This window comes from Xiphophorus maculatus, chromosome 18 (genome assembly GCF_002775205.1).
Source record: "Xiphophorus maculatus strain JP 163 A chromosome 18, X_maculatus-5.0-male, whole genome shotgun sequence".
Taxonomy (NCBI): Eukaryota; Metazoa; Chordata; class Actinopteri; order Cyprinodontiformes; family Poeciliidae; genus Xiphophorus; species Xiphophorus maculatus.
In genome coordinates this window covers 211,246-237,474 of record NC_036460.1, presented here as the reverse complement: position 1 = coordinate 237,474, position 26,229 = coordinate 211,246, and the positions used below count along the sequence as shown (strand labels likewise).

At 46.1% G+C, this 26,229-nt stretch overlaps 1 protein-coding gene across 2 annotated transcripts in view; it reads right to left on the bottom strand.

Moving 5' to 3' along the window:
* LOC102223661 (latent-transforming growth factor beta-binding protein 1-like) overlaps positions 1-25,407 on the bottom strand; it is a 28,794-nt gene extending 3,387 nt beyond the window's left edge. Inside the window, exons 1-28 of one of the 2 annotated variants that reach the window (XM_023350867.1) lie at positions 24,772-25,407; positions 15,068-15,304; positions 14,887-14,957; positions 14,080-14,265; positions 13,820-13,922; positions 13,665-13,724; positions 13,115-13,237; positions 10,508-10,684; positions 10,302-10,430; positions 8,923-9,357; positions 8,267-8,398; positions 7,343-7,456; positions 7,023-7,142; positions 6,823-6,936; positions 6,630-6,749; positions 5,144-5,269; positions 4,939-5,064; positions 4,060-4,182; positions 3,757-3,975; positions 3,193-3,453; positions 3,029-3,100; positions 2,820-2,948; positions 2,609-2,749; positions 1,415-1,567; positions 1,252-1,347; positions 820-988; positions 457-746; positions 16-168 (exon numbers count right to left, since the gene is read on the bottom strand). In XM_023350867.1, the coding sequence (XP_023206635.1) occupies positions 16-168; positions 457-746; positions 820-988; positions 1,252-1,347; positions 1,415-1,567; positions 2,609-2,749; positions 2,820-2,948; positions 3,029-3,100; positions 3,193-3,453; positions 3,757-3,975; positions 4,060-4,182; positions 4,939-5,064; positions 5,144-5,269; positions 6,630-6,749; positions 6,823-6,936; positions 7,023-7,142; positions 7,343-7,456; positions 8,267-8,398; positions 8,923-9,357; positions 10,302-10,430; positions 10,508-10,684; positions 13,115-13,237; positions 13,665-13,724; positions 13,820-13,922; positions 14,080-14,265; positions 14,887-14,957; positions 15,068-15,304; positions 24,772-25,030 (4,438 nt within the window). In that variant the 5' untranslated portion in view covers positions 25,031-25,407. The remainder of the gene's footprint in view (positions 1-15; positions 169-456; positions 747-819; positions 989-1,251; positions 1,348-1,414; positions 1,568-2,608; positions 2,750-2,819; positions 2,949-3,028; positions 3,101-3,192; positions 3,454-3,756; positions 3,976-4,059; positions 4,183-4,938; positions 5,065-5,143; positions 5,270-6,629; positions 6,750-6,822; positions 6,937-7,022; positions 7,143-7,342; positions 7,457-8,266; positions 8,399-8,922; positions 9,358-10,301; positions 10,431-10,507; positions 10,685-13,114; positions 13,238-13,664; positions 13,725-13,819; positions 13,923-14,079; positions 14,266-14,886; positions 14,958-15,067; positions 15,305-24,771) is intronic. The other variant, XM_023350868.1, reaches the window with a different exon arrangement.
* Between the last annotated feature and the right edge of the window lie 822 nt (positions 25,408-26,229).

Sequence of the window (26,229 nt, the reverse complement as noted above, 5' to 3'; positions counted from 1 at the left end):
CGCGGCGCTACGTACCGATGCAGCTCATGGAGGTCAGGTCCAGCTCGAAGCCCACGTAGCAGTCGCAGGTGTAACCCTCGGCAACGCGGATGCACTGGCCGTTCTCACAGCCGTGCAGAATCCCACAATCCTCGGTGGCACTCAGGCTGGCGTGCGTCTCGTAGCGCCCTGGAAAAACGACTCAAAGTATTCACACTCAGAAACTTATTTTAATGGGATTTAAATGAGACTAAAAGGGGAAACTATTCATGTTTCAAACATTAATAAAAACAGTTTTTCTAGATCGGGGTCTTCAACCGGCGGCACTAAACGAGCTTTATTCTGCTGGACTGACGGAAAAAATGTCTCTTTGGTTTGTAAAGGCTGCAGATCCCTGATCCTGACCTACAGACTACGTTTCCTCCGTAAGGCAGATCAGTTCTCATGTTTTCAGGAGTTTTTCCACCTCAAACTTACTCTCATACACCCTCCGTGGCCCGCCGCCCTCGCCGCCTCCTCTGTCAGTGAACGGAGGAAGCCCCGCCCCCGGCCTCCACCCCCTGAAGTCTCCTCCCTCCTCCTGGTCACCGTACGGCGGTCCGGGCCGTGGCGCCAGGCTGAGCGGCGGTGGGTCGGATCTGGACGGAGGCAGCGGCCGGGGCACGAAGGCGATGTCGGACCGGGGGTCCGGAGGGAGCCGGAAGGTGGGCGTCCTGGGCGCGGAGCCGTCTGGGGAGCCGTAGTCTCCATCCGGGTAGAAACCGGGGCTGATGAGAACATCAGAGCATCAGGAAACACGAGAGGCAGCTGGACGTCGGGAGCCGGCGCCGCTGGCCTCACCTGAACTCAGAGCCGCCGTAGGCGTCGTCCGGCGGGCTGAAGGAGACGGGCGGCCTGGCCCTGAAGTCAGACCTGCTGCGCCCTGCTAGCGAGTAGTCGATGTAGTCTTGACTGAAATCTACGTCAGAAAGCGGCGCTGCAGGAAAGAACTCCGGACCGTAGGGGGCAGCTGGAAAAACCAGGAGACGATCAAGAACCACAAAACTTCTCTAAGATAAAAGCTTCAGTTCAGCAGGTGAAACTATAATAACAAAAGTTTCTAGATATTTATTAAAACTGTCTTCATGTTGAGACGGTTTGCAATGAGTCAGATAATCTGAGCAGATCGATCTCCTCCACATCCGCCCCGGTTTGCTACTGCTGTCTGAAGGAACAACCAATCAGCTGGAGGCAGACGCTGCACAGCCTGATGAGGTCATCATCTTATCGTACCTCCTCGCCCTGGCCCGGTTTCTGGTCTGCCGGAGTCTGGGAAGCTTCCTGGGAACGCCGCTGCAGAGTAGGAGCTGCACAGAGAGGCGTATTCCTCTGCAGACAGACAGATGGCCGTTAGTGTGCCGCGGCCCACCTGCGGCGGCTGCAGCGCGACGCTTACCTGAGTCGGTGCGGGGGCAGAGGGCGCAGCCCATCCCCCAGCCCTCGCCGTAGAAGCAGCAGCAGTCGATGAAGGTGACCTGCGCCCCCAGCAGGGGACTCTGGCACAGGAGGTCGGCGCTGACGTGCTGCCAGCACACGGACAGGTTCTCATCTGGAAGCAACACAAACAGCAGCTCTGTCGATACGCAGGCGACACGCCGCAACCTGCAGGCTGGCGGCCGGAAGGAGGTTTGACCTTCGACCTCCGGCTGAACGGCAACGCCGCAGGCGGCCATTTTCTTTGTCTCCACAGCAGAAAATCAACAGAATGTTTTCATAGATGAACCGTTTTTTATTTATGTAGGTTTTAAAGAAATGGAAGGACAAATGTTTGGGCCACTATGAACATGAAAAATCAGAAACGTTGCATTTTGCGTATGATGTGTGATTTGTCAACGACTGTAAACTAATCTGGGATTATTAATCTGGGTTTGACCAAAGGTTCTGGGCACTGAAACGATAATCATAAAGAAACACTTGATCAATACGTTGATCATTTCACTGAACTCTGATCCAGAAACGCAAGGCATTCTGGGAAATGGGAACTTCTCATGGCTAGCTGAGAGAGGTTGGTGGCATCAACTAACCCACTCTTTGGTTACCTAGCAACAACCTGCTGAGTAACTTTGATTACCTAGCAACAACCTGCTGAGTAACTTTGGTTACCTAGCAACAACCTGCTGAGTAACTTGCGCAGCAGCAGTTTGAGGTTTGGACAGAGTGAGGAACTGTTTGGGTTTAAACATTCTGACTTGGATTTAAAATTTAAAAAATGTTAAAATCGCTGTCAGAAATAAAAATGTGAGTTAGCCAGAAGTCCATGACCTTGTTTAGATGTTCTGAGACATAATAGTTCAAAAATGTGAACATGGAAAATGGATTGGATTGAAAAATATGATCCAGACAGAATAGAAAGAAATGTAAGCAGCAGCAGGAGATTCAGCTTTTCTGCTCTCACAGAAACACCAACAACGTTTCTGAGGACTGAAAACTGGAGTTTCTGTTTTATTTTCTCTCCGGTCCAGAAAGAGCAACCTGAGCGCAGCATGCTGGATAAAACTAATCGTTGATTCCCAACATGGACTGATCTGAGAAGCTGGGTGTTTTTCAGCCTCGTTGTTATGTGATGAAGATGAGGATGAGGAAGGGTTACCCCTGGTGAGGTGCGAGGCGTTGACGCAGTTGCTCTGCGTGTCGTCCACCACCAGCGGCGGCGGGCAGCTGCAGTAGAACGACCCCACCGTGTTCACACACTCGCCGCCCACGCAGCTCTCCTCCTCACACTCGTCGTAATCTGTAGACGGGAAACGGGTCAGCGGGCTCAGCCGGAGGTCGGGCGCAGCCGGACCCAGCTGTGTCCGTACCGATGCACTCCAGCAGGGCGGAGCTGTAGACGAAGCCGCTGGAGCAGTAGCACCTGTAGCCTGGGATGTTGTTCACACACACGCCGTTCTTACACACCTCAGGCTGGAAGCGCTTACACTCGTCCACATCTGGGGACACACAGCAGGAGGCTGAGAGGCCGCCGTTGCTACGGCAACCAGAGGGTCAGACATGGCGGGTCGCAGCATACCTGAGTAGCTGAAGGCGCTCGATCCCACCGTCACGTAGCCCCACCCACTGGGACACAGGGACAGGAAGTCAGCTGCAACACAAACGGCAGCCGTAAGAACGAAGCAACGCAACTGCGGCAATGCAGCCGCAGCAACGCAGCCAGCTGCGTCCTGCAGGTCCCACCTGTGTTTGGGGCGGGGCAGGCGTGGGCGCGGCAGCCCCGCCCCCAGCCCTCCCCCGCGGTGCAGCAGCACTCCTGCTGGCTGGTGTTGGCCGCCAGCAGGCTGCAGCCGCCTGCCGCCAGGTTGTAGTAACAGTCCCTCAGATCACCGGGCTGCGCCGCAGACTGGCGGTGCAGAACCGCAGGAACGTCCACCGCACTGATCTGGACCCCGGAGGAGGAAGAGGAGGAAGAGTGTGTGGACTCAGGGCGGGACCCGGACTCTGGAGAGGCAGAAAGACGCTGAACTTTAAAAGATGTAAACAGAAAATCTTACCAAATATTTGTAATAGATTTATTTGTATAATCCTTTAAAACAACCTCCAGGTTAACCAGAGAGATTCACGGTTAGTAAAATAAAACAGTTTGAGGCTGTCACTCTGAGTTATGAGAAAATATGACAAAAAGTTAAGGAGAGATTTTATAAAAACCATAAACGATGTGAAAAAGTTAAATCATAGGGTGGAAGCCATGAGGAAGCAGTTCACACACAGAGAGAGCAAACTCATCATCTTCATCATCCTGACCTGAAGCAGACGATGGAAGCCGTGGTGCAGCGGGCAGCGAGAACGTCGTCGCCGCCGCCGCAGAGGCTGGAGCCGACACAGCCGGCCCGACGCACGAGCCATCGGCAGCGACCCGCTGACCCGCCTGGCAGGCGGCGAGGCAGCGGAACGAGCCGATGATGTTCTCACACCGCCGCGACGGGCAAACGGAGCCGCCGCTGGACACGCACTCGTCCACGTCTGGGGACACAAAGAGACGGGAGGGCTGAGTGAGGACGCAGACGTCCTGGACGGCGCGGCGCTCCGGCGGCGCTCTGGGCTCACCGAGGCAGGCGGTCTGCTCCGGGTTGGCGCTGAAGCCCGAGTTACACTGACACAGGAAGGAGCCGTCGGTGTTGACACAGCGGCCGTCTGAACACACACCGGGCCTCACACACTCGTCCACGTCTGGGAGGGAAATTTAAATATGGCCGTCAAGGTAAAAATATGAAAACCTGAAACGGCTAATCAATTACTGAAATAATCATCAACCAATTTATTAACCAATTGATTATTAACTGGAGGCCGTTTGCTGAAAACACAGAGCAGAATCAAGTCAAAACTGTACGAAAACACAAACAAAAATGCCACTTTTTACATTTTAAATGTGGCATTTTTTTTTCACTGGTTCAAATTCTGGTAAAATCTGTTATTAAGCATCTCCTGCAACCAGTTATTAATTAGCCTATAATTAATCACCATGTGAAGCCATAATAACGCTATTTATGCTCAATCTGAGCTTTTCTCAGGTTAGAGGATTTTTAGCTGCAGATTTATTAAAGCAAATGAAGGAATGCTGCTCCTGCATTTTAGAGAATAAAATAATTATTTTCTTAGTTACATTTTTTTTTAACTAAGATTCAACTTTTGATTGAACCTTTTAATCTATTTCTAAGTTTAAAAAAAAAGCTTACGAGGTTCAATGAAAAATCTGCAGAATGGACTTTTAAAAATCTTATTGATTATCAGAATAATCAATAAATCAACATCATCAGTTGCAGCTTTAATGTTCAGCCAAGTCTGGGTTTGCTAATTAGCCTGTGGCTAAAAACCGTCAGTTTGTTTTGTCAGGTAACTTCATCACCTTGATTAATAAACTTCAATCAAATGAAAAGAGAAGTTTGACGGCCAGAAACCAGAGCTCTGAGTCTGAACGTGGCTCACCGAGGCAGGCCGTCCTGTTCTCACTCAGCCTGAATCCAGGTGAGCAAACACAGGTGTATGATCCAGGTGTGTTCACACACTCCCCTCTGGAGAAGCAGAAGTCGCCCTCCAAACACTCGTTAACGTCTGGAGACACAAACCTGATCAGAAGCTCAGTTTAAAAGGTAAAAACCAACCAACCTCACTGGCGCTGCGCTGCGCTCACCTGTGCACCGCCTGCCCAGGCCGGAGCTCCGGTATCCGGGGCGACAGTCGCACCTGAACGAGCCCACGCTGTTCACACACACCTGCTCCGCGTCACACGCTCCGGCGCTCGCACACTCATCCAGGTCTGCAGGACAGAGCTAGCTTAGTGAGCTCTTCCTTCTGCTAGCGCGCTAACAGAGGAGCTAATTTTTAGCTTAGCGCTTAAACGTTTTCGCTAACTTTTGAGAACATTTAGCTTCAATGTTCCCAGAGAAAAGAAAAGTAATTGGCTTTCAGCTAAATAAAGTTCCACATCTGTGTTGAAATTATTTTCCCAATGTTAAGAAATCTTCAACAAATATAAACAAATATAAAAACAAAAGGCATTAAAGAAAAAAATGATAATATCAAAGTTAAACTGTTATTGGAGGTTTGTAGTCTTTCAATGACAGATATAATCTGAACTAAAGTTAGCACTTTAGCATTAGCTTCCACTAAATATTGTGGTGATATAGCGCCTTAGCGCTAATAAACTAATATTTATTAGTGATTTAGTTAGCGCTGTTTCAAACGTTCAGAGCGCCAAAGGTTCCGGTTCCACCTCTGAATGTTACATCAGTTCCTGGTTAGTAAGAGTAAAACTGAGTCGAGGTTCAGTGGAGACGAACTGAAGACTTTCATGATGATGATAGTGATGAATCTGTCCAGCACTTTGTTTGGTTTAGGCACTGAAAAGCAGGTGACAGACAGATATTCCTCCAGGACCCACGGACCGTGGAATATATTTTTAAAGACCTTCTCAGTCAGAACCAAGAGCTGATGCAACAAAACACACATTTCATCTAAAACAAGACAAGATGTCTGCAGGAGAAACATGCTGGAACGTTTACGGTGAGTCGGATAAAAACCTGAGTATCATCAGAACACAGTTTGACTCTTATGGCCCAAAACGATCTAGATGAGAACAACCATGAAAACAGAACAGAAGTGGGCCAAGTACTGGTCTGTGTGGCACACCAGAACTAGAATAAACAATTAATGCTGAACTTTAGAAATGTGAGGTTGGTAAAGTAAACATAAAGTCCAGAATGACGTTCAGGGCCGTCGTCCATTTTTTATCAGCACTGCTACGAAGGTCCAAACCATCTATACGACTGTACTCTGAAGTTCCCATGATGCAACGTTCACTTCCTTTAAACACCACAAGCAACGTCAGGTGATGCGCCATCTGGTGGAGTGGTTAGGTACTACACATATCAGCAGCTGAAAACAAAGCTGTTGAGTAAAAATAACCCTATATCTTCTTTATTACTTATGTGACATTTTGTTTTAACTCTCAAAATATAAATATGAAAAATTATAAGCTAATTAATTTCACGATAAATGATGATAATACTTCCAATAATGTGGAGGATCCATCAGATTTCTGTGATTCTTCAGTTTTTACCTGAACAGTGTTGGTCTGATAACAGAACCTCGGTGTGTGTTTGTGAGTGTGAACACACCTGTGCACTGCCTGTTGGTCAGTGTGTATCCTGGACGACACGACACACACCTGTACGACCCCACAGAGTTCACACACATCTGCCCCGGACACTGAGACGGCTCCGCGCACTCGTCCACGTCTGAACACACAGCGGACACGGTCACCGACCCGACCGCTCCCCCCGAGCGGCGCCACGACCAAACCGCGCCTACCTGTACAGGTGTTGTTCTGGAGCCTGTAACCATGGCGACAGACGCAGCGAAAGCTGCCAGGCGTGTTCTCGCAGCGGCCGCCGGAGCACGGGGACAGCCGGCACTCGTCGATGTCTGCGAACACAACACAAGAATGGGAGCTGGACGGGTCCAGTCCAATCAGAACCCGGCGTCTCAGGTGAGAGGCAGGTGAGCGTTACCTGTGCAGATTCCGTTAAGCAACCCGAGTCCCGGCTGGCAGGGCGAGCAGCGGTACGAACCCGGCATGTTGACGCACTCCTGACCCGGACACTGCAGCGGATCCACACACTCATCCACGTCTGGAACACACACAGGTAAACACACACACACAGGTAAACACACACACACACACCCAAACACCCCCACAGGTAAACACACACACACCCAAACACACACACACCTCTCGGATTCCTCCAGTCACATCAGAGCTCCCAACATTAACTTCTGTTTATAATGTTTATTTTTAGGAATTATTTCCTCGTTAAGCTGCTACCTTTACCTTCACAGGTGTTCCCAGCGAGCCTGTAACCATGGTAACAGACACACCTGAAGCTCCCTGGGGAGTTTTCACAGCGCCCGTTACTGCAGGGATTCTGCTGACATTCGTCCACATCTGGGATTCAACACGAGGAAATAAATTCATTTAAACAATATTTCAATATTTTTTTATACAAATTTATTTCTATGTTTAACCTTTTACATTTTATTGACATTTTTTCCAGTTATCTTTCAACAAAGTCAATGTTTTTGGCATTTATTGCTATAAAAAAATTTTAAACTAGAAAAAGATGTATGAAATTGAAAAAAGGTTCAAAAATACTTTTTAAAGTTCAAGTTTGTCCTTTCAGCTTCAGATTTAGTTTTAATTTTAACTTTTTCTTCAGTTTCAAAAAACCATTTTTTGAACAAATGTAGCTCCGTACTGTCAGTCATGATTCTTCTTCCTCTGAATCTGATAAAAACACTTAAATCAAAAAGTAGATTTCAGTTTTTTTCCATTGAATCTTTTTTAATTTAAAAGTTATTCTTCAATTTAAAATATTTTTTTTCAGTCTCAATACTTTTTTACATCCAATTTTTTTCACTTTCAGTTCAAAGTTTTTGAACAAATTTTATGGCCTGAATTTAGCTCCGTACATTTTAATGAATTACTAACAACTGAATTATTGCTTGTTTTTTCTGGAGCTTTTGATTTTTAAAATTTGGTGGAAGATATATATTTGATAGCTTACTGTTTTCAGATTTAATAATATTTCCTATAATTCTGACTGAATTGTTCTTTATATGTAATATTTTGCAATGTTTTCTCCATTTGTCTTGATTCAAGTTTGTATCAAAATTATCTGAATAATTTATGATTCAGGATTAAAAATGAAACAAATGAAACATTTGGAGGTTTCGTCCGTCCAGTGGATTTTCTCACCGAAGCAGCGGCTCCGCTGAGCGTTGGGCTGGAATCCCTCATCACACTCACAGGTGTGTTTCCCACCTGGCAGATCCACACAGCGGCCACGCTCACACACACCTGGTCTGATCTGACACACACCACGGACAGCTGCACACGCACACACACACACTAATTAATACTCATTGGCCTTTCACAATAAACAATAACATCATGAACTAAACTGAGATCAATACTTTCCAATCTGAAGATGAATATTTTGTTATCAATATATTGAAAATGGTCTCGAAACAATATTATCATTTATCACAATAATTACTGGTCCAGTAAAATTTGTTATTGTCTAAACATGATGCTGCCAGAAATTCTTTTAAAAATTTAAAAATAATTGATTTTTAATCTGAAATTATAAAATACTTCAGCGTATGAAAATGTTTGTAACTTTTTCGTTAAAAAACAAAACAAAACCTAAACTCAGAACCTCGTTTTGGGTCTGAAGTTCAGAAACTTTCAGACTTTAGAGGAAAAATTAATCAGAATTTGGTGAAACTGAATCATATTTAATCTAATGAATCTATTTCAGATATTTGGACGTTTTAACAGAAACTGAACTGGTTCCTTTACCAACACACAACCAGAACCGGATGATCAGTTCTGGTTCTGGCTCTACTCACGCTGGACTCTGGCGGGCCGGTTGGTTGGGTTTGCAGCCGGCCGTCTCTCCGGACCAGGCGGTTCTGGTCCGGGTCTGGACCCGCGCTCTGAGGTCCGGGGCGGGGCAGGGGTCGGCAGAGAGTCTGCTGGTACTGGCGCCGGGTCGGGTCGCAATACAGAGGAGGGGAACGCCAGCGGCGGCTGCGGCCTCGCCAGAGCCAGGTCCAGTCGGATATTCTGGATGTCCGATCGGCCATGTTGGACCTCCAGTCGGGTCTGAGCGTTCCGGGTTGCTGAACCAGCAGGGGGCGTCGGTCTGGAACTGGTGGTCAGACCTAGCTGAGCAGGGACCTGGACCTGGACTGGACCGGTTCTGGTACCAGACGGTGACCCGGACGAACTAGGTCTCTGCTGAGAACCGAAGGCTATAACACCGCTGGACCCGGGAACTGGATCTGCAGGGAAGAAGGAGGTCCGGACCATTACTGAATGATCATCGGCATCAAACGTTCTGGAGGTCCGATTCTGCTGAGGAGAGAAAGGAACCCAGTTTATGTTCTGATCCAAACAAAGAGGCGCTGGTTCCGCCTACTGCCCACTGAAGAAAGAGGAGAGGAAACGGACCTTCCTCCCCTTCAAAATAAGAGCATGAATATAAACATCTATCTGAAGGATTCTTAAAAGGCGATAATCAAAACTTCAACACAATTTTATTCATCTGAATAAATCTGAATAGAGCTGTAGAAATTTTCATTTAGCGGAAGCTAAGTGCGCTAAATATTTCTAAGGTTAGCAAAACTGCTACTCTAAAATGTTCTCTGCTAACAACTGCCAAGCTAATTTTTAGCTTAGCATTTTATTTATTCAGAATAAAATAATTTAGCAGAAGCTGAGAGCACTGACTGTTTCAAAACTACCAAAACACTAAAGAGATAAAAAATTAGCTCTGCTGATAATTGTGGTGCTAATTGTTAGTTTTGGAAGTTATCCAGAAATGTATTTCAGTGAAGCTATGTATGTAAGCTAAATGTTTTCAACCTTAGCAAAAGCACTGAACCACAAAGCTAAGCTAAAACTTAGCTCCACAAATAACCATGGAGCTAGCTTAGCGCTTTAGGATTTATTTGGAACTTTCAATGTTAATAAAAATACTAGTGCTAAATGAAAATTAGCTCGCTATTAGCGGATTAGTGAAAGTGTTCCCCAAACATTTTGTAACCGAGGTATTTTTGCTCAAAGTGAATTTGAATAAAAGGTTTTTCCAAAAGTAAAAATAACAAAATCTGATTTCTTTTTTTTTAAACCCATAAACAAACACTTTAACATGTTTAATGATTAAAACCTTCAGAAGCGGCCCAGATAACGTGATGCGCTGCGTTGGATCCAACTGGACGCTAACCTGAGGCGTCCAGCGCCGTCAGCAGGAATTCTCGGCCCGTCGAATCGCCGTCCGCTCTTTGGCTGATCTGCAGAGTGGAAGCCGAGTAATGGTAACCCGGGCCGGCCGGACAGATCTCCTTAAAGGCGACTGGGGAGCAAACAGAGCAAGCAAACAGAAAGTCTGACGAAAAGCTCCAGAGAACCACTGGAACAGAACCGACCCACCTGAACCAAAGTAGGGGCACCGCACGCAGTCGGGCCCCCAGGCCTTCCCGACCCGGCTGCAGCAGCAGATCTGCTTGGTGATGTTCCGGACGATGGGCAGGGAACAGGTATACGGACCCCGACTGGAGCCCAGGACCCGGTAGCACTGACCCTTCTCCTCTGAAATCACGCTCTGCGCTGAGGAGGACACAGAGACGGAGACACGTCACCGAGCACATTCTGGTCCAAACGGGCCGAGACGCCAGTGCGCCACATGCAGAACCAGAACATGCTGATCTGTGGCCAGCAGAAACACACAGGGTCCAATTCCTGGTGCTTTCAGAGAATAAAGGCGGATACAAGACCAGAACAGAGCCGAGCAAGACCAGAACCGGGTCGAGACACAACAATCAGGGAGATGGATGGGAAGTTCTGGAACCAACCAAGAATCAAACACATCTGACGTTTTTCAGTCAGGAGCAGTTAGAAATCCACAGATAGCGCAGCTAGCTTTTCCTTTAGCATGTTTGCTAACTTTGAAAACGTTCAGCTCACTTAGTTTCCCTTAAATCAATTTACTAAGCTGCAGTGACGTGCGGTCATGGAAAGAAAGAAAATATATAATCATAAAGTAATTTAAATTGTTATATTCATCCGGTGGTTTGTACTAAAAAATATTTATTTTTCATGTAGCTTCACCAATTTCGATTTTTATTTGTTCAAAATGGCTGAATTTTCTTATTTTCCCATTCAAATGCTTGGAAGCGATGCCGGTGAGGCAGCAGCGAGCTCTGCCTCACCTTGGATTGCGCAACCCCTGGCTCTGCGCTGGCTGCTAAGCGGAGAGAGCATGTTGCTGTACGGCGTCAATAAAATGGTTTAAACAAATTTAATATGTGAACTTATTTCCAATAATTTAGCTTATGTATATAATGTACAGTGCTTTTTGTCACCAACTGTGTTTGTGTAACGTGTTTCGTGTAATGAGCGATTATAAACGGCAGAGAACAGGTTCGAGGTGAGGCAGGCAGTTCTCTTGCCTCATGGCAGGGGGCGCTCAAGATCCCAGACGTTCGTCTTGTTCACTCCTCAACTGCCGAGTAAGTGACAGCGAGCTAGGCTAAACGATTCGGGAAGCAAGTCAAGTGCAGCGATAGATTTTGTGAGCTACAGTTTGTATGTGTAAGGATGCAGAAGTGAAACATAACCTGTAAACTGCTGTCAATCTATGCATCTATTTGCAAATCTGATTCTGATGACGTCAGTGCCTCACCAGCTATGAACCTCACCGCACGTCACTGCTAAGCTGATTTGTAAACTTTCAGTTAAATAAAGTTCAACATCTGTGTTGAAGTTTTGCTTATTGAATACTAAGAATTATTCCACTTCTTAGACGTTTATTCATGCTCTTTATTTTTTTTTACCCCTCCAGGGTCTTTTGTGGCTCTAGTGTCCCTAATATGAAAGCAGGCCGACAGGAAACGGGGAAGGAAGACATGCGGCAAATATCGCCGGGTCCAGGAATCGAACGGCCGGGTCCAGGACTCAAGGCCTCGTGGATCCCGCTATCCCGTACGCCACCACAGCACGCCCCATTCATGCTCTTATTTTGAAGAATGTTTACTTAGCAGTTCCATTTCCTGTCCCCATGTTATTCTGTACCCAGAATGCATTTCTGTAGTTGTACAGGAAGCAGTTAAAACCAATGTCCTGCTGTTTTCTGACCGCAGCACTACCGTGGTCAGTTAGCAAAATTCAGCAACTATAAAACTGAAACCAAAAAACTGTTAAAAAAAATCAAAAATCACTTCCTGAAGCGCAAACCGGACAGGCTGGTATGCAGTAGCACATTTGACCCTGTTGAGGGCGATACGATGGTGTCGCTAGCACATGGTGGTTATCAACATGATTGAACTTAGCGCTTTAGCATTAGCTTACTAAATACTTTGTTGATATAACTTCTTAGGTACTGCTAAATACCACGTTGGTACAGTGCTAAAGCAAAGCTAACGTTTATGATTAGCACTTCCTGGTTAATGCAGTAAATATGCCAGTTAGTGTTGCTCACTACTGTCTGTTCTTTATTACTTTCTCCCACTGCTCTCTTATCGGTAAATGTTGCTGACATTAACTTTCTGTTGTATCTGTTACAGAGGTTACTCCTGGCTTGGTGTTCAGCTAATCCACGCTCCAGCCATAGATTTTACTGCTTCCTGTATCTCAGATGAATCTCTTCTGGATCAGTTTCTGGGTCCGAAACAAGACAGATGCTCAGGAACTGGAGCAAAAAGGTTTGGATTTAAAAACAATCCTGGAAAATGAAAGTTTTGAGAAGTGAAAACAGAGACGATGCCATCAGACAGCAGCCAGACCAGCATCCTGCAGCTCCTTCCTCCTCCGTCGACCCGGAGAATGCCGGTCGGAATGACGCAACTGCGGCCAGGACTCACCGAAACCGCCTGAACACCTCACCTCCCACCTGATGGGAGCCTGCGCAGCGCTACCCGGACGTTCAGGAGGATTCTGGAGGTCCGAGTTGCGTTATTCCTCTGGTGAAGCCGGCGGCGGAGAGAGTGTGTGTGTGTGTGTGTGTGTGTGTGTGTGTGTGTGCGCGCGCGTGTTACTTACAGATGCAGATTCCATGTGTGGCGTCGAGGATGAACCCCAACCGACACACACAGCTATAGCTCCCCCTGGTGTTCACACAGATGCCGTTCTCACACAGCCCTGGCTGCAGGCACTCATTCACATCTACACACACCAACACACACACACACACACACGCGTGAGTGACGGGATTTCACTTCCATGACTCCGACACTCGGAGACGGGAGGAGAAATGCTGTAACCCAAAGACCTGAAGCTCAGCTCAAAACCATGCCTGGTTTCTGCAGGAAAATTAATCTGCAGATTAAAATCTCCTGATTATTAAAACTGGAGCAGATGTGATTTAGAGGAATCCTTGGAAAACAACTTGAATAGAAAAAAATAGAAATATTTTTCCAGGTTTCTGTAAAAAAAAAATCTGAATACAAAAAGGAAAGCAAAACCTTCTGCTCATCTTTTCATGTTGTATATACTGGAGGATTAGCGCCCCCTTCTGGACTGGGTAAAGTCATCTTAGGAGCTCTCCACCTGCCTCTGACCTCTGACCTCTCTGTGTGAGTGTTTAACTCACCGACACACTGCGTTCCATTGGTTCGCTCGAAGCCAACAGGACAGCTGCTGTTTCTTTGACCTGCGAACAAATAAAAGATTAATTCAGAAACGTTTTCTTCAGGAAATCAGCATTTATCTAACTTTGTGTCCTTTGGGGGTTTGCTGTGTTTCTACCTGGAGCTTCAGGACAGAGGCTGCAGTCGGTGAGACCCCAGGCCTTCCCGATTCCCCTGCAGCACACCTCTCTGCTCCTCAGACCCGGAAGTGGAGAGCTGCACTGCAAACACACAAACACAGCGAACACAGATCACACTGCAGGAATAATCTGCTCCAGGAGGATGGAAACTGGCTAAATATCACAAAAATTCACAGAAAACATCTTAAAGTTCACCGTCTGTCAAACAGGAAGCGGTTTGTTACCTGCCTGCTCTCACCTGTCCGTCTTTCACCTCTCTGAAACAGTATTTGAAGCCAGACTGCGGGTTGTAGGTACCGCCGCCCCTCAGAGTCTGGGCCTGGATTCTAGCGCCACCTGCTGGAAGCGGAGCCTGGGCCGGAGCGCCAGCCGAACCCGAAGAGGAGGAGGAGAGGGTCCGCGGGGCCGGACTGGACCCGGACACCTGGAGCGACACGGAGGCAAAAAATCTGTGCTTTTGTTCAAATTACACAGAAATGTAATAAATAAAAACAAAGATCACAAGATCTCACACAAGATTAAACAAAAAAAACCCTAAATTATTAAAAATACATACAATATATATTGTCAATTAATATTAATGAATCATAAAAACTATTAAAATAATTTTTAACAACCTTTAGAATGAAATATTAAAATAAATGTATTTTAAGTTAATAATACGGGGAATTTTACATTTTTTACAACACAGTGCAAAATGAAAAAAATATAGGAACTACCAAATGAAAATATTTGTAAAAAATCAAATAAAACTTTAAATTTAAAAAGTATTCAAATAAGAAATTTAAAAAACAAAAGTGAAATGGATAAAATAACTAAATAAATCGAAAAATATTAGTAGGAATTTAATAAAAAATAGAATCAAATTACACAATTTAAAATAAATTCAAACTACATTTGTAAAAAAAGACATAATTGAAAGAAAGTCAAATGAAAATCCTAAAATAAATCAAAATTCAATGAAATTCATAAGAAATCTGAAACCAAAATATTTTTTTAGTTTTCTGAGCAACTTGAACAGGAAGTTGATTCTAACTGGTTTTACCTTCATCACCTGGTGGATCTTCACGCTGGCCTCTTTGGGGTGCTGAACTCTGACCTTTACCATGCGGGAGTCTTTGTGTTTGGTAAAAGAAACACGAAACTCACAGACAAACCAAACGTTTCTCTGAAAACATCCAAACGTCTCATAAACACTTTGACCAGCGAAAGGTGTGGCGGCTCACCTGCGGACGGCGGCGCCGCCCGGTTCTGGCCGAGCGGCAGCAGGAACTCCGACCGCATCAACTCCTGATTGGCTGCCGCGGAGGAGGGCCGCGGCGGCTGGACGATCTCATTGGTGGAGGCAGCGCCGGGGGGCGGGACGGGGATCTGGCAGAACTTCCCGGTGAAGTTAGCGGGGCAGAGGCAGCGGTCCATCTGCAGGCAGACGCCGCCGTTCTTACAGAGCAGCGGGCAGAGGACTGCGGAGGAGATGGACCGGGTTCTGCTCAGTTCGGGTCCTTTTGGGTCGGAACCAGCAGCAGAACCGCTGAAGAGAGGCTCAATGATCACAGCGAGAACTGAACTGCATTTTTATGCTTTTAAATTTTATTACTGTTAATATTTGAAACCTCTAAGCTTTTAAATGTGTTTAAATCCTGGAAGCTAACCAGGGCTCCTCCATGGGCTGCCACCTTATCGTGGTGGAGGGGTTTGAGTGTCCCAATGATCCTAGGAGCTATGCTGTCTGGGGCTTCATGCCCCTGGTAGGGTCACCCAAGGCAGACAGGTCCTAGGTGAGGGACCAGACAAAGAGCAGCCCGAAGACCCCAATGATGAAGGAAAACTTTGGACTTGGTGTTCCCTCGCCCGGACGCGGGTCACCGGGGCCCCACTCTGGAGCCAGGCCTGGAGGGGGGGCACGATGGCGAGCGTCTGGTGGCCGGGCTTTTACCCATGGAGCCCGGCCGGGCTCAGCCTGAAGAGGAAACATGGGCCCCCCCTCCCATGGGCCCACCACCCGTGGGAGGGGCCAAAGGGGTCGGGTGCAGTGTGGGATGGGTGGCAGCAGAGGGAGGGGACCCTGGCGGTCCGATCCTCGGTTGCAGAAACTGGCTCTTGGGACGTGGAATGTCACCTCTCTGGTGGGGAAGGAGCCGGAGCTAGTGCGTGAGGTCGAGAGGTTCCGGCTAGAAATAGTCGGTCTCACCTCGACGCACGGCTCTGGTTCTGGAACCAGCCTCCTTGAGAGGGGCTGGACATACTTCCACTCTGGAGTTGCCCAAGGTGAGAGGCGTCGGGCAGGAGTGGGCATACTTGTTGCTCCCCATCTCGGCGCCTGTACGTTGGGGTTTACCCCGGTGAACGAGAGGGTAGCATCCCTCCGCCTACGGGTGGGGGGACAGGTTCTGACTGTCGTTTGTGCTTACGGGCCGAACGACAGTTCAGATTACCCACCCTTTTTGGAGTCCTTAGAGGGGGTACTGGAGAGTGCTCCTCCTGGGGACTCCCTTGTTCTACTGGGGGACTTCAACGCTCACGTGGGCAATGACAGTGAGACCTGGAGGGGCGTGGTTGGGAGGAACGGCCCGCCCGACCTGAACTCGAGCGGTGTTCTGTTGCTGGACTTCTGTGCTCGCCATGGATTGTCCATAACGAACACCATGTTCAAGCATAAGGGTGTCCATATGTGCACTTGGCACCAGGACACCCTAGGCCGCAGTTCGATGATCGACTTTGTCATCGTTTCATCGGATCTGCGGCCGTATGTCTTGGACACTCGGGTGAAGAGAGGTGCGGAGCTGTCCACTGACCACTACCTGGTGGTGAGTTGGCTCCGGTGGTGGGGGCGAAAGCCGGTCAGACCTGGCAGGCCCAAACGTGTTGTGAGGGTCTGCTGGGAACGTCTGGCGGAATCCCCTGTGAGACGGAGCTTTAACTCCCATCTCCGGCAAAACTTCGAACACGTCCCGGGGGAGGTGGGGGACATGGAGTCTGAGTGGACCGTGTTCCGTGCCTCCATTGTCGAGGCGGCCGATCGGAGCTGTGGCCGCAAGGTTGTCGGTGCCTGTCGCGGCGGCAACCCTCGAACCCGCTGGTGGACACCTTCGGTGAGGGATGCCGTCAGGCTGAAGAAGGAGTCCTATCGGGCCTTTTTGGCCTGTGGGACTCTGGAAGCAGCTGATGGGTACCGGCGGGCGAAGCGGCATGCGGCTCAGGCGGTTGCTGAGGCAAAAACTCGGGCGTGGGAGGAGTTTGGAGAGGCCATGGAGAAAGACTTCCGTACGGCTTCGAGGCGATTCTGGTCCACCATCCGGCGTCTCGGGGGGGGGAAGTGGTGCAGCACCAACACTGTTTATAGTGGGGATGGTGTGCTGCTGACCTCTACTCGGGACGTTGTGGGCCGGTGGGCAGAGTACTTCGAAGACCTCCTCAATCCCACCAACATGCCTTCCACTGAGGAAGCGGAGCCTGGGGACTCTGGGTTGGGCTCTCCAATCTCTGGGGGCGAGGTCGTCGAGGTGGTTAAAAAGCTCCTCGGTGGCAAGGCCCCGGGGGTGGATGAGATCCGCCCGGAGTTCCTTAAGGCTCTGGATGTTGTAGGGTTGTGTTGGTTGACGCGACTCTGCAATGTCGCATGGACATCGGGGGCAGTTCCCCTGGATTGGCAGACTGGGGTGGTGGTCCCCCTGTTCAAAAAGGGGGACCGGAGGGTGTGCTTCAATTATAGAGGGGTCACACTCTTAAGCCTCCCTGGCAAGGTCTATTCAGGGGTCCTGGAGAGGAGGGTCCGTCGGATAGTCGAACCTCGGATTCAGGAAGAGCAGTGTGGTTTTCGTCCTGGTCGTGGAACACTGGACCAGCTCTACACCCTGCAGGGTCCTGGAGGGTGCATGGGAGTTCGCCCAACCAGTCTACATGTGTTTTGTGGACTTGGAGAAGGCGTTCGACCGTGTCCCTCGGGGAGCCCTGTGGGGGGTTCTCCGGGAGTATGGGGTACCGGGCCCTTTGATACGGGCTGTCAGGTCCCTGTATGACCAGTGTCAGAGTCTGGTCCGCATTGCCGGCAGTAAGTCGGGCTCGTTTCCGGTGAGAGTTGGACTCCGCCAGGGCTGCCCTTTGTCACCGATTCTGTTCATCACTTTCATGGACAGAATCTCTAGACCAGCCAAGGTGTTGAGGGGATCCGATTTGGTGGCCTTAGGATCTCGTCTCTGCTCTTCGCAGACGATGTGGTCCTTTTGGCTTCATCAGATCGTGATCTGCAGCTCTCGCTGGAGCGGTTCGCAGCCGAGTGTGAAGCGGCCGGGATGGGGATCAGTGCCTCCAAATCCGAGGCCATGGTCTTGAGCCGGAAAAGGGTAGAGTGCCTTCTCCGGGTCAGGGGGGGTGTCCTGCCCCAAGTGGAGGAGTTTAAGTATCTCGGGATCTTGTTCACGAATGGGGGAAGAAGGGAGCGGGAGATCGACAGGCGGATTGGCGCAGCGTCTGCTGTCAAGCGGGCGCTGTACCGGTCCGTCGTGGTGAAGAGAGAGCTGAGCCAAAAAGCGAAGCTCTCGATTTACCGGTCGATCTACGTTCCCACCCTCATCTATGGTCATGAGCTTTGGGTCATGACCGAAAGAACGAGATCGCGGATACAAGCGGCCGAAATGGGTTTTCTCCGTAGGGTGGCTGGGCTCTCCCTTAGAGATAGGGTGAGAAGCTCAGTCATCCGGGAGGGACTCAGAGTAGAGCCGCTGCTCCTTCACATCGAGAGGAGCCAGTTGAGGTGGCTCGGGCATCTGGTCAGGATGCCTCCTGGACGCCTCCCTGGTGAGGTGTTCCGGGCACGTCCCACCGGGAGGAGGCCCCGGGGAAGACCCAGGACACGCTGGAGAGACTATGTCTCTCGGCTGGCCTGGGAACGCCTTGGGATTCCCCCGGAAGAGCTAGAAGAAGTGGCCGAGGAGAGGGAAGTCTGGGCCTCCCTTCTGAAGCTGCTACCCCCGCGACCCGACCTCGGATAAGCGGAAGAAGATGGATGGATGGATGGATGGATGGAGCTAACCAGGGATGAACATTAGCGTTAGCATGAAGCCTCCATGTTTAAAAGGCCCAGCTGAATTAGTTTGTTCCTGTTAAATAAAAAGAAACTAAAAAACATTTAGACCATCTAATTATTCCTAGTTTGTCACATCTACAGTAAAAACAACAGAAACGTATAACATTTATAATTAAATTTAAGAATTTGTCCAAAAATATGAAATTATTTTTACTGTTAAAATTTAAATGCAAAAAAAAAATTGGAAATTTTTGTAAATATGTTGCTAAATATGAAATTAAATTTCTAACAGACTTTAAATATAAAAAACAAATACGTAACTATTAAATAACATTTTAATAATTAGTGGTCTTAGTTTAAACCTACAAGGAAATAGAACAAAATTAAATATAAAATCATTTAAATATCAGATCTTAATAATCCACTAAAATATGGGAGAAACGATAAAGTTCAATATTCCAAGCAAAATTTTTAATAAACTTCCAAAAACTAATCCAAGCAATAAAATGTTTAGTAAGACATTTTATTTTCATTGTTTGAAAAAAATTCAGTAACAAAATGTTTAATTATTCCACATTTTTTACTGAATGGTTTTGCTTTATTGGAATTCCCAGTTTGTAATTACCAACATTCCCAGTTCATCCATATCGGAGCGCTAACAGGTGAAAGGTGAGGATGGCGCCAACAGAACCAGCCACCACTTCCTGCTTCCTGTTTGAACCGACACCACAGGAAGTGGCTGCATTGTTACTCCGAGAGCCGCTGGAGTCCAAAACGCCACCAATCAGACGGAAACTCACAGAAACCTCTGGATGTTTACGGTTCTTTTACTTTGGAGGAAGGACCAGCGCCATCATGGAGCCAGAGCGTGTGTGTGTGTGTGTGTGTGTGTGTTTGCTACGCTCAGGTTAGCTGCTACAGAGCGGATTTGTCCTGCTGTAAACACGGTCATCAAACTGAATCACAGATGGAGCGCATCAACGCTCAGAGTCTGGAGCGAGTTTCAGTCCCAAACCCAGAAAACAGCCGAGCTCGGGGTAAACAAAGGCGCACTGTGACATCATGAACACAGAAAAATCACAGAAACACAAACAATCTGTTGGGCTCAGCGTAGGAGGAGAAAACTCTGGAGTTTAAAACCTCCAGCAAGAGATCAGATGAAAGGCAACATGGTGGGTTTTTCTTCAAAAAGACAAATTTAGTTTATCTTCTGTAAAAACAATAGAAGGGGTAAAACATCCAGGGGGTAAATACTTCTAAAGGCACTTTATGACCCCACAAAGATCTTGGCTCAACATACAGCTATCAAAATGTTACACAATATGAAGTGAAACAGAGAGAAACCTGTTAAAACATTACTGCAAAGAACATGTTTCAGGGATTTATATTTTAAAAATAAACCATTTCAAAACTTTGACTCCAATAGAAGCAATAATCAATCACACGATAAACTGAAACAAACTTAATGATTTCCATTTCAATTATTTTTTTTGTTTTTCTCTTTCTACCAAAACTGGAAGATAAAAGTCTTCAGTCTGTTGCTTTGGTCTCAACTAAACTCTTTATTGAAGGATAATTTTGTTTCCAGAGACTTTATAATTCATTTTATTTATTGTTTGTTTCGTTTATTTTGGATATTTAAAACATCTTCTGGTTCCAGTGTCAAATGTTCGTTAAAATTTAAAGTTTTTAAAGATTATTGATCTTTGCAAATGTTTTCTTGCATTATTACCATTATATTACTGGAAAATGGTCTCAAAACAACAATACTATCATTATCACAATAGCTTCTAGGACAATTTATCATCCATAAAAACATATTATCATGAGGCCTGGTTTCAGGTTATTTCAGCCATTAACAGAAGAGAACCAACAACTTTGTCAAAAGTGTCAAAGTGTTTCCATTGGAGTTTTGAAATGTTGAAAAACCACTTCAACCTTGCGCAAAGATTTTAATAAACAAAACTTATTTTTTCAAAATTGACATTTCCATTAAGCAAATTTATTTTCACAATTTCCTGGTCAATGGAAACGCAGCTAGAGAGGAAAAAATGCTTGGATATGTTACAGTAAATATCTGGTTTCAACTGTATGATGGATAAAATGCAACTGAAGTACTGCACAGCCAGACTCAGGTCGTCTCTCATGTTATGGTGATTTTCTGGCTGCATGGGAAAGCCTGACCTGAAGGCTTTTATTTGGAAAATGTCGTGTAAGCAACAGTAAATCATGCAGAGGGAGTCAGAAGGACTGCGACCGTTGAACTCATTACTGCGCCGCTGTAATGTTGGCTACAGTTTATACAAACAGAGAAAAACAAGACACTCCTTCAAACATTTCTGCTCTTCATGTTAAATCACTAAAAACTGAGCAGAGAACAGCTGTGAGGTTAGGGGAGTTGACCTCTGACCCCATGATGTCATCACCCCCACCCTTTTACCTCCCAGAGCGCGTGTTTGTGTTCATTACCTCACTGCAAGTTCAAACATTCACACATCACCAGCAAAACATCCTGCACACATCGATCAGAGTGTGTGTGTGTGTACTTGCATATGCTACATTTAGAGGACCGATTCCTCCACTTTCACCCATAAATTTGAGGTCACTGTGAAAAGTGAGGACATTTTCGCTGCAGCTCTACTTGTTAGGTTTAGAGATGTGGTGTGAATTAAGCTTTGGTTAAGATCAGGAATAGACTAGTAATAGTTAGACTAGGGAGTGATTTAGGTTTAGGCAGTAGTGGTCACTACTAACTAAACAACTAGCTGCGCTAACCATAAAGCAGTAATTGTAAACAGTTATTTTTTAAATGCTACACCAACACAATATTTAATCTAAGCTAATGCTAAAGCTCAACACCAACACAATATTTAACTAAAGCTAAAGCTCAAGCAGTAAATTAAAACATGTTGTGTTTTTGTTTAACACCTCTGGCTGTTTATTTATGCAAGTGCTGTATTCCTCTGTATACAACACATACTCATTTGCTTGTTTGTTGTATACTTGCAATTTGTTCAATCAAGAAAATAAGTTTATTTATATTAAATATTTCAGCAGCAAGGCAGTTCAAATCTGTTGCACCATAAAAACACGAGAATAACAAATCATAAAAACATCGTAGAGTCAACAATGGAGAAACCAGTAACAAACAAAATGAATGGAGATCAATATAAAGTCCTAATATGGTACAAAATATTAGGACTTTGTATTGACTTCTGTCTGTGTGTGTGTGTGTGTGTGTGTGTGTGTGTGTGTTCTGGTATTTATAGTACTGTGAAAACCGTGAACACAACACGCATTGCAAGGACTCAACTCTGTAGCAAGAAAAAAAAACCCTACGATTTCTGATCGAATCAATAGATTTGATCAAGATTAAATATGCTTGGAAATGTTCAGGAAGTAAATAGAGGTTGCTTTCTATTGACAGAAATACTTATTTTCAGTTATTACAGCTAGGAACTGGAGACCAGGCCTGGAATCTGAGTGACCGACTCTGAGTTACATAAAGGCAATTAGAAAGTCGGCCTTCTATCACCTGAAGAACATTTCCAGGATTAAAGGACTAAAGTTCCAGCAAGGTCTAGGGAATTGACTTTAAAATATTTCTGTTAGTTTGTAAATCACTGAACAGCTCAGCACCAAAATAAGTTAGACACCGAGTAAATCAAGACTAAAACCCATCTGTTCAGAGCTGCTTCGACAGCAGCTCTGAATTTGCTGAGTATTTGTTTGAAGATTCAGATGATATATGACAAAATGTGATGTTTATTGCTTGTTTCATAACTGATGACTGAACGATGTTTTTATGTTTTTCACTTTGAACTGCCTTGTAGCTGTAATGTGTTACACAAATAAACTTGACTTATTTTGTTTTGAGAGTTGTCAGCTAATGAAAAATGAAAGCCACATGTCAGCGCTGTTTCCTCTCCCTGTGACTCTTTTTCCATTAAACTGGGCAACATTGTGTACTCATTAAGTTAAAATCCTTTGAGTTGCAGAACATAAAAGACATCTGGATCTTTCCAGCTTTTCATGTTCAACAAATCCAGCTTTAAAAACAAACACACATGATCAGAACGAGCGAAAAACCAAGTTCATCCGTTCAGTTTTCATATAATTTACGAGGAAGCTGCTGATGATCAACTCATCATCTTCAGAGTGAAACCCCAAGAACAGCAGGTGTTTAGCAGCTCCTGCTCCAGGGCGTTAGCACAATGCTGGTGTGGAAAGACGACAACAATGACCTGAGAAAAGCAGCTGTTCCTTTATTCTCCATCAGGGTGTGTCAGGGGACATCCACCTGTGCTGTTTCTGGTAAACGTTTAGAGCCTGAACCTGAATTAGCATGTCAGCGCTAACAGAGCTCGGCGTGTTGAGCGAAGCTGCTCTAGCTCAGCCATGTGACCTGCAGATCACTGTCTCTGAAGAAGAGCCAGTGAATATTTGGGCCTTCTGGACTGATCCCAGATCAGGAGAAGTTAAATCATTGCTGTCGGCAGCAACAGGTCTGACAGGTGCTTTCTCCTGAAATGTTGAAGCTTTTCTAGTTTTGATTCAGTTTATGGGACCAGTTGGACTAATCTAATCTGATCTAATCTGGTCTGGTGCTTTTAGTGGGTTTGTATGTTAAATCTGAAAGGAATTGATGAAGTTTTAACATTTTTATAGGTAAAATACAGACAATTTATTTTTTTCTTAACTGAAAAACAGTTAAGAAGATTTGACTAGACTGATCAAGATCAGTCAAGTCAAATGGAGAACAACAGCTTTTAAGCCATAGATTCTCAGATGTGGACTTTGATTAGGCCACTCTAACCAAACAATGAATGAGCTTTGATCTAAACTTGTTTTACAAAGTGGGGATTGCGGCTCCCTTGGGGACCACCAGGAGGCGCCAGGCGGGCCTGAGAAAGCTGGAGGGAGGATGACAAAAATAAATGCGACAGTAAAAAAAGAAAAAAAAGGATCTCAATTTCTTAAATAAATTTTTCTTTATTGTTTTTGTTTATGTTGTTAAAGGCCCATCTGAGGATGCGCAATGCTAACTGGCTTAGGCTAGAAATTATATTTTTCAGTGTTTGTTTATACTAAACACTTGTCGCTATTTAAAAAAACAAGAAAGGGGGTGCTGCGGTGGCGCAGGGGCAAAGCATGACCCACGTTGAGGCCTTAGTCCTTGTAGCGGTGGTCGTAGGTTCAATTCCTGGCCTGGCGACGTTTGCCGCATGTCTTCCCCCTCTCTGATTACCCTGTTTCCTGTCAAACTACTTTCAAATAAAGGCCACTAGAGCCAACAAAACCTTTAAAAAAAAAAAAAAAAACAAGAAAGAAAGAATAATTTTTTCTATGATAACATATAATCTGTTTTTCAATCATTATGGCAAAATATAAATTAAAATAATTTGTTGTAAAGTTAATTTTTCTGACTGGCTGCCAGTCAAATCAGTCAAGCTAGCATAGCGAGCGCGAAGTGGAAAAGTTTCTGAAGAGAAAAAGACCAAAAGAACCTGCAGAACCTCCTGTAGATCTGAACTGATCCTTGTATCAAATCATGAAATAAAAAAAATATAAACCCCAAAGACGAGCCATGCACTCTTTAGACTTGGTAACATCTTTGCTGCTTGTGGCCAAAAATAAACTCGTTTAATAGAAAAGCACAACGTTATTTTATGACAAGCTGCTTTACATGTTTCATTATTTCTTGGTGCACAAAAACCTATGAAGTTTAACGTATGTGATATTTCTGAGGCGATCATTGTTCCATTTTTTAACAGAACAAAGTCTGAGCGCCCCCTAGTGGAATTACAGGAGTTATCTGATTGGTGGTTTGAACACAACCTAAAGCTTTTCCCGTTATCCCAGCCTGAATGTTGCCAGGTTTAGTCCCAGATCCTGGGAACTTACAGACTCTGAAGCCAGGACCGTGCGCGCCGTCTCGCCTTCCTGTGGCTCTGCCGTCGGCGCTGTACAGCGTGGTCACGTTGCCCTGCTCACAGCGGTTGATGCAGCCGTCCTGGTTGCAGAGCACCTTGCAGATGGTCGGCGTGAACCTCACCTGAATCCTCTCCAGTCCTCTTCTGGCTCCCGTCTGTCCCCGCGTTGGCCCAGGAGAGGCCAGGAAGATGAAGAGGAGCGGGAAGCAGGCGAGTCTCAGCTGCTGCATGTTCACAGTTGCAGGCAGAGTTTGTGAATTTGTTGCATGGCCAGAAAGCCTCAAAGCTCTGCGCTCTCTGACTCTGAACTCGCTCTCCGTTTCTTGCTAGTTGGTGGAGTGAAAACAAGCGCTGGAGGAGGGAAAAAAAAGGGAGGAAGAAGAAAACGGCATCTCCCTCCCCTTCCCTCCCCGGTCAGTTTTCACTAAACCCTCCAGAGTGTGAGCAGGCAGAGAGAGCTGGAGATAATTGGAAGCAGTGTGCAGCGCTGGGCTCAACTCCAAACTAAATGTTTAGCAGGGATCTGCTCCATTGGTCGGCGTGCGGAGCGCCAGTGGTTACTCCTCTTCCTCACTCCTGAGGCCCCGTATCTCTGGTTTTGTAACGCGCTGCCGAGCTTTAGAGGATGTCAGGCTGATGATGCAACCTGGTTTTGGGTTTCAGGGGTCGGGTTGCTCAGTGTCTTCATGTTGCTGCAGGCTGAGCAGGAACTGATGAGTTTACTCACTTGTTGTTGACATGTTGTTGTCTGCTGAACCTGATGTGTTGCTGTCGTGTTTACATGACGCATCTGGAGCTCGGATTCCTTCTAGTTTCCTCTGCAGCTCCTCTGAGGAGCTTCAGGCTCAGCAGCTGGGCTTTAAAGCTGGTCAACTAGACCTACAGCTCAAAGAAATCAAAACGTCTCCAGATATTTCCTAGGAAGTGATGAAGTATGATCTGTCGGCGAAATGTTGAAGCCTTGGCTGAGAAACACATCAAGGGAAACATCATGTTTACGTCCAACTGCTTTTCTACAAGGAGAGTAGAGTTTCTGGTATTATTGGGATGTAAATTCATCTTAGCTTCATTTATTTTACCTCAGCTCATGCTAATTTATCTGACCGTATATTGGTTTATGTTATTTTATTAGCGCAGGCTTTGTTTATCTTAATTTCTCTTTTTTAAGCACCTATTTAAGATTAGCTCAGTTGGATTTGTTGTAGTTTACCTCAGTTTAGTTGACCTTATTTTAACATTTACAGATTTGAGTTAAATGTTGGTTTTGTTATATTTTTGTGATTTCTTGCACGGGAACAAACTCAAACATCAGAATCTTGTCACAGTTTCCGCTCTGACTGAGCTTAGCTTGATTCTCATCTCCCTTCAGTGCTCTGTCTGATTATTCTCCCATTGAGTTTGATTTGTCCGGTTGAATTTCAACTGGGAT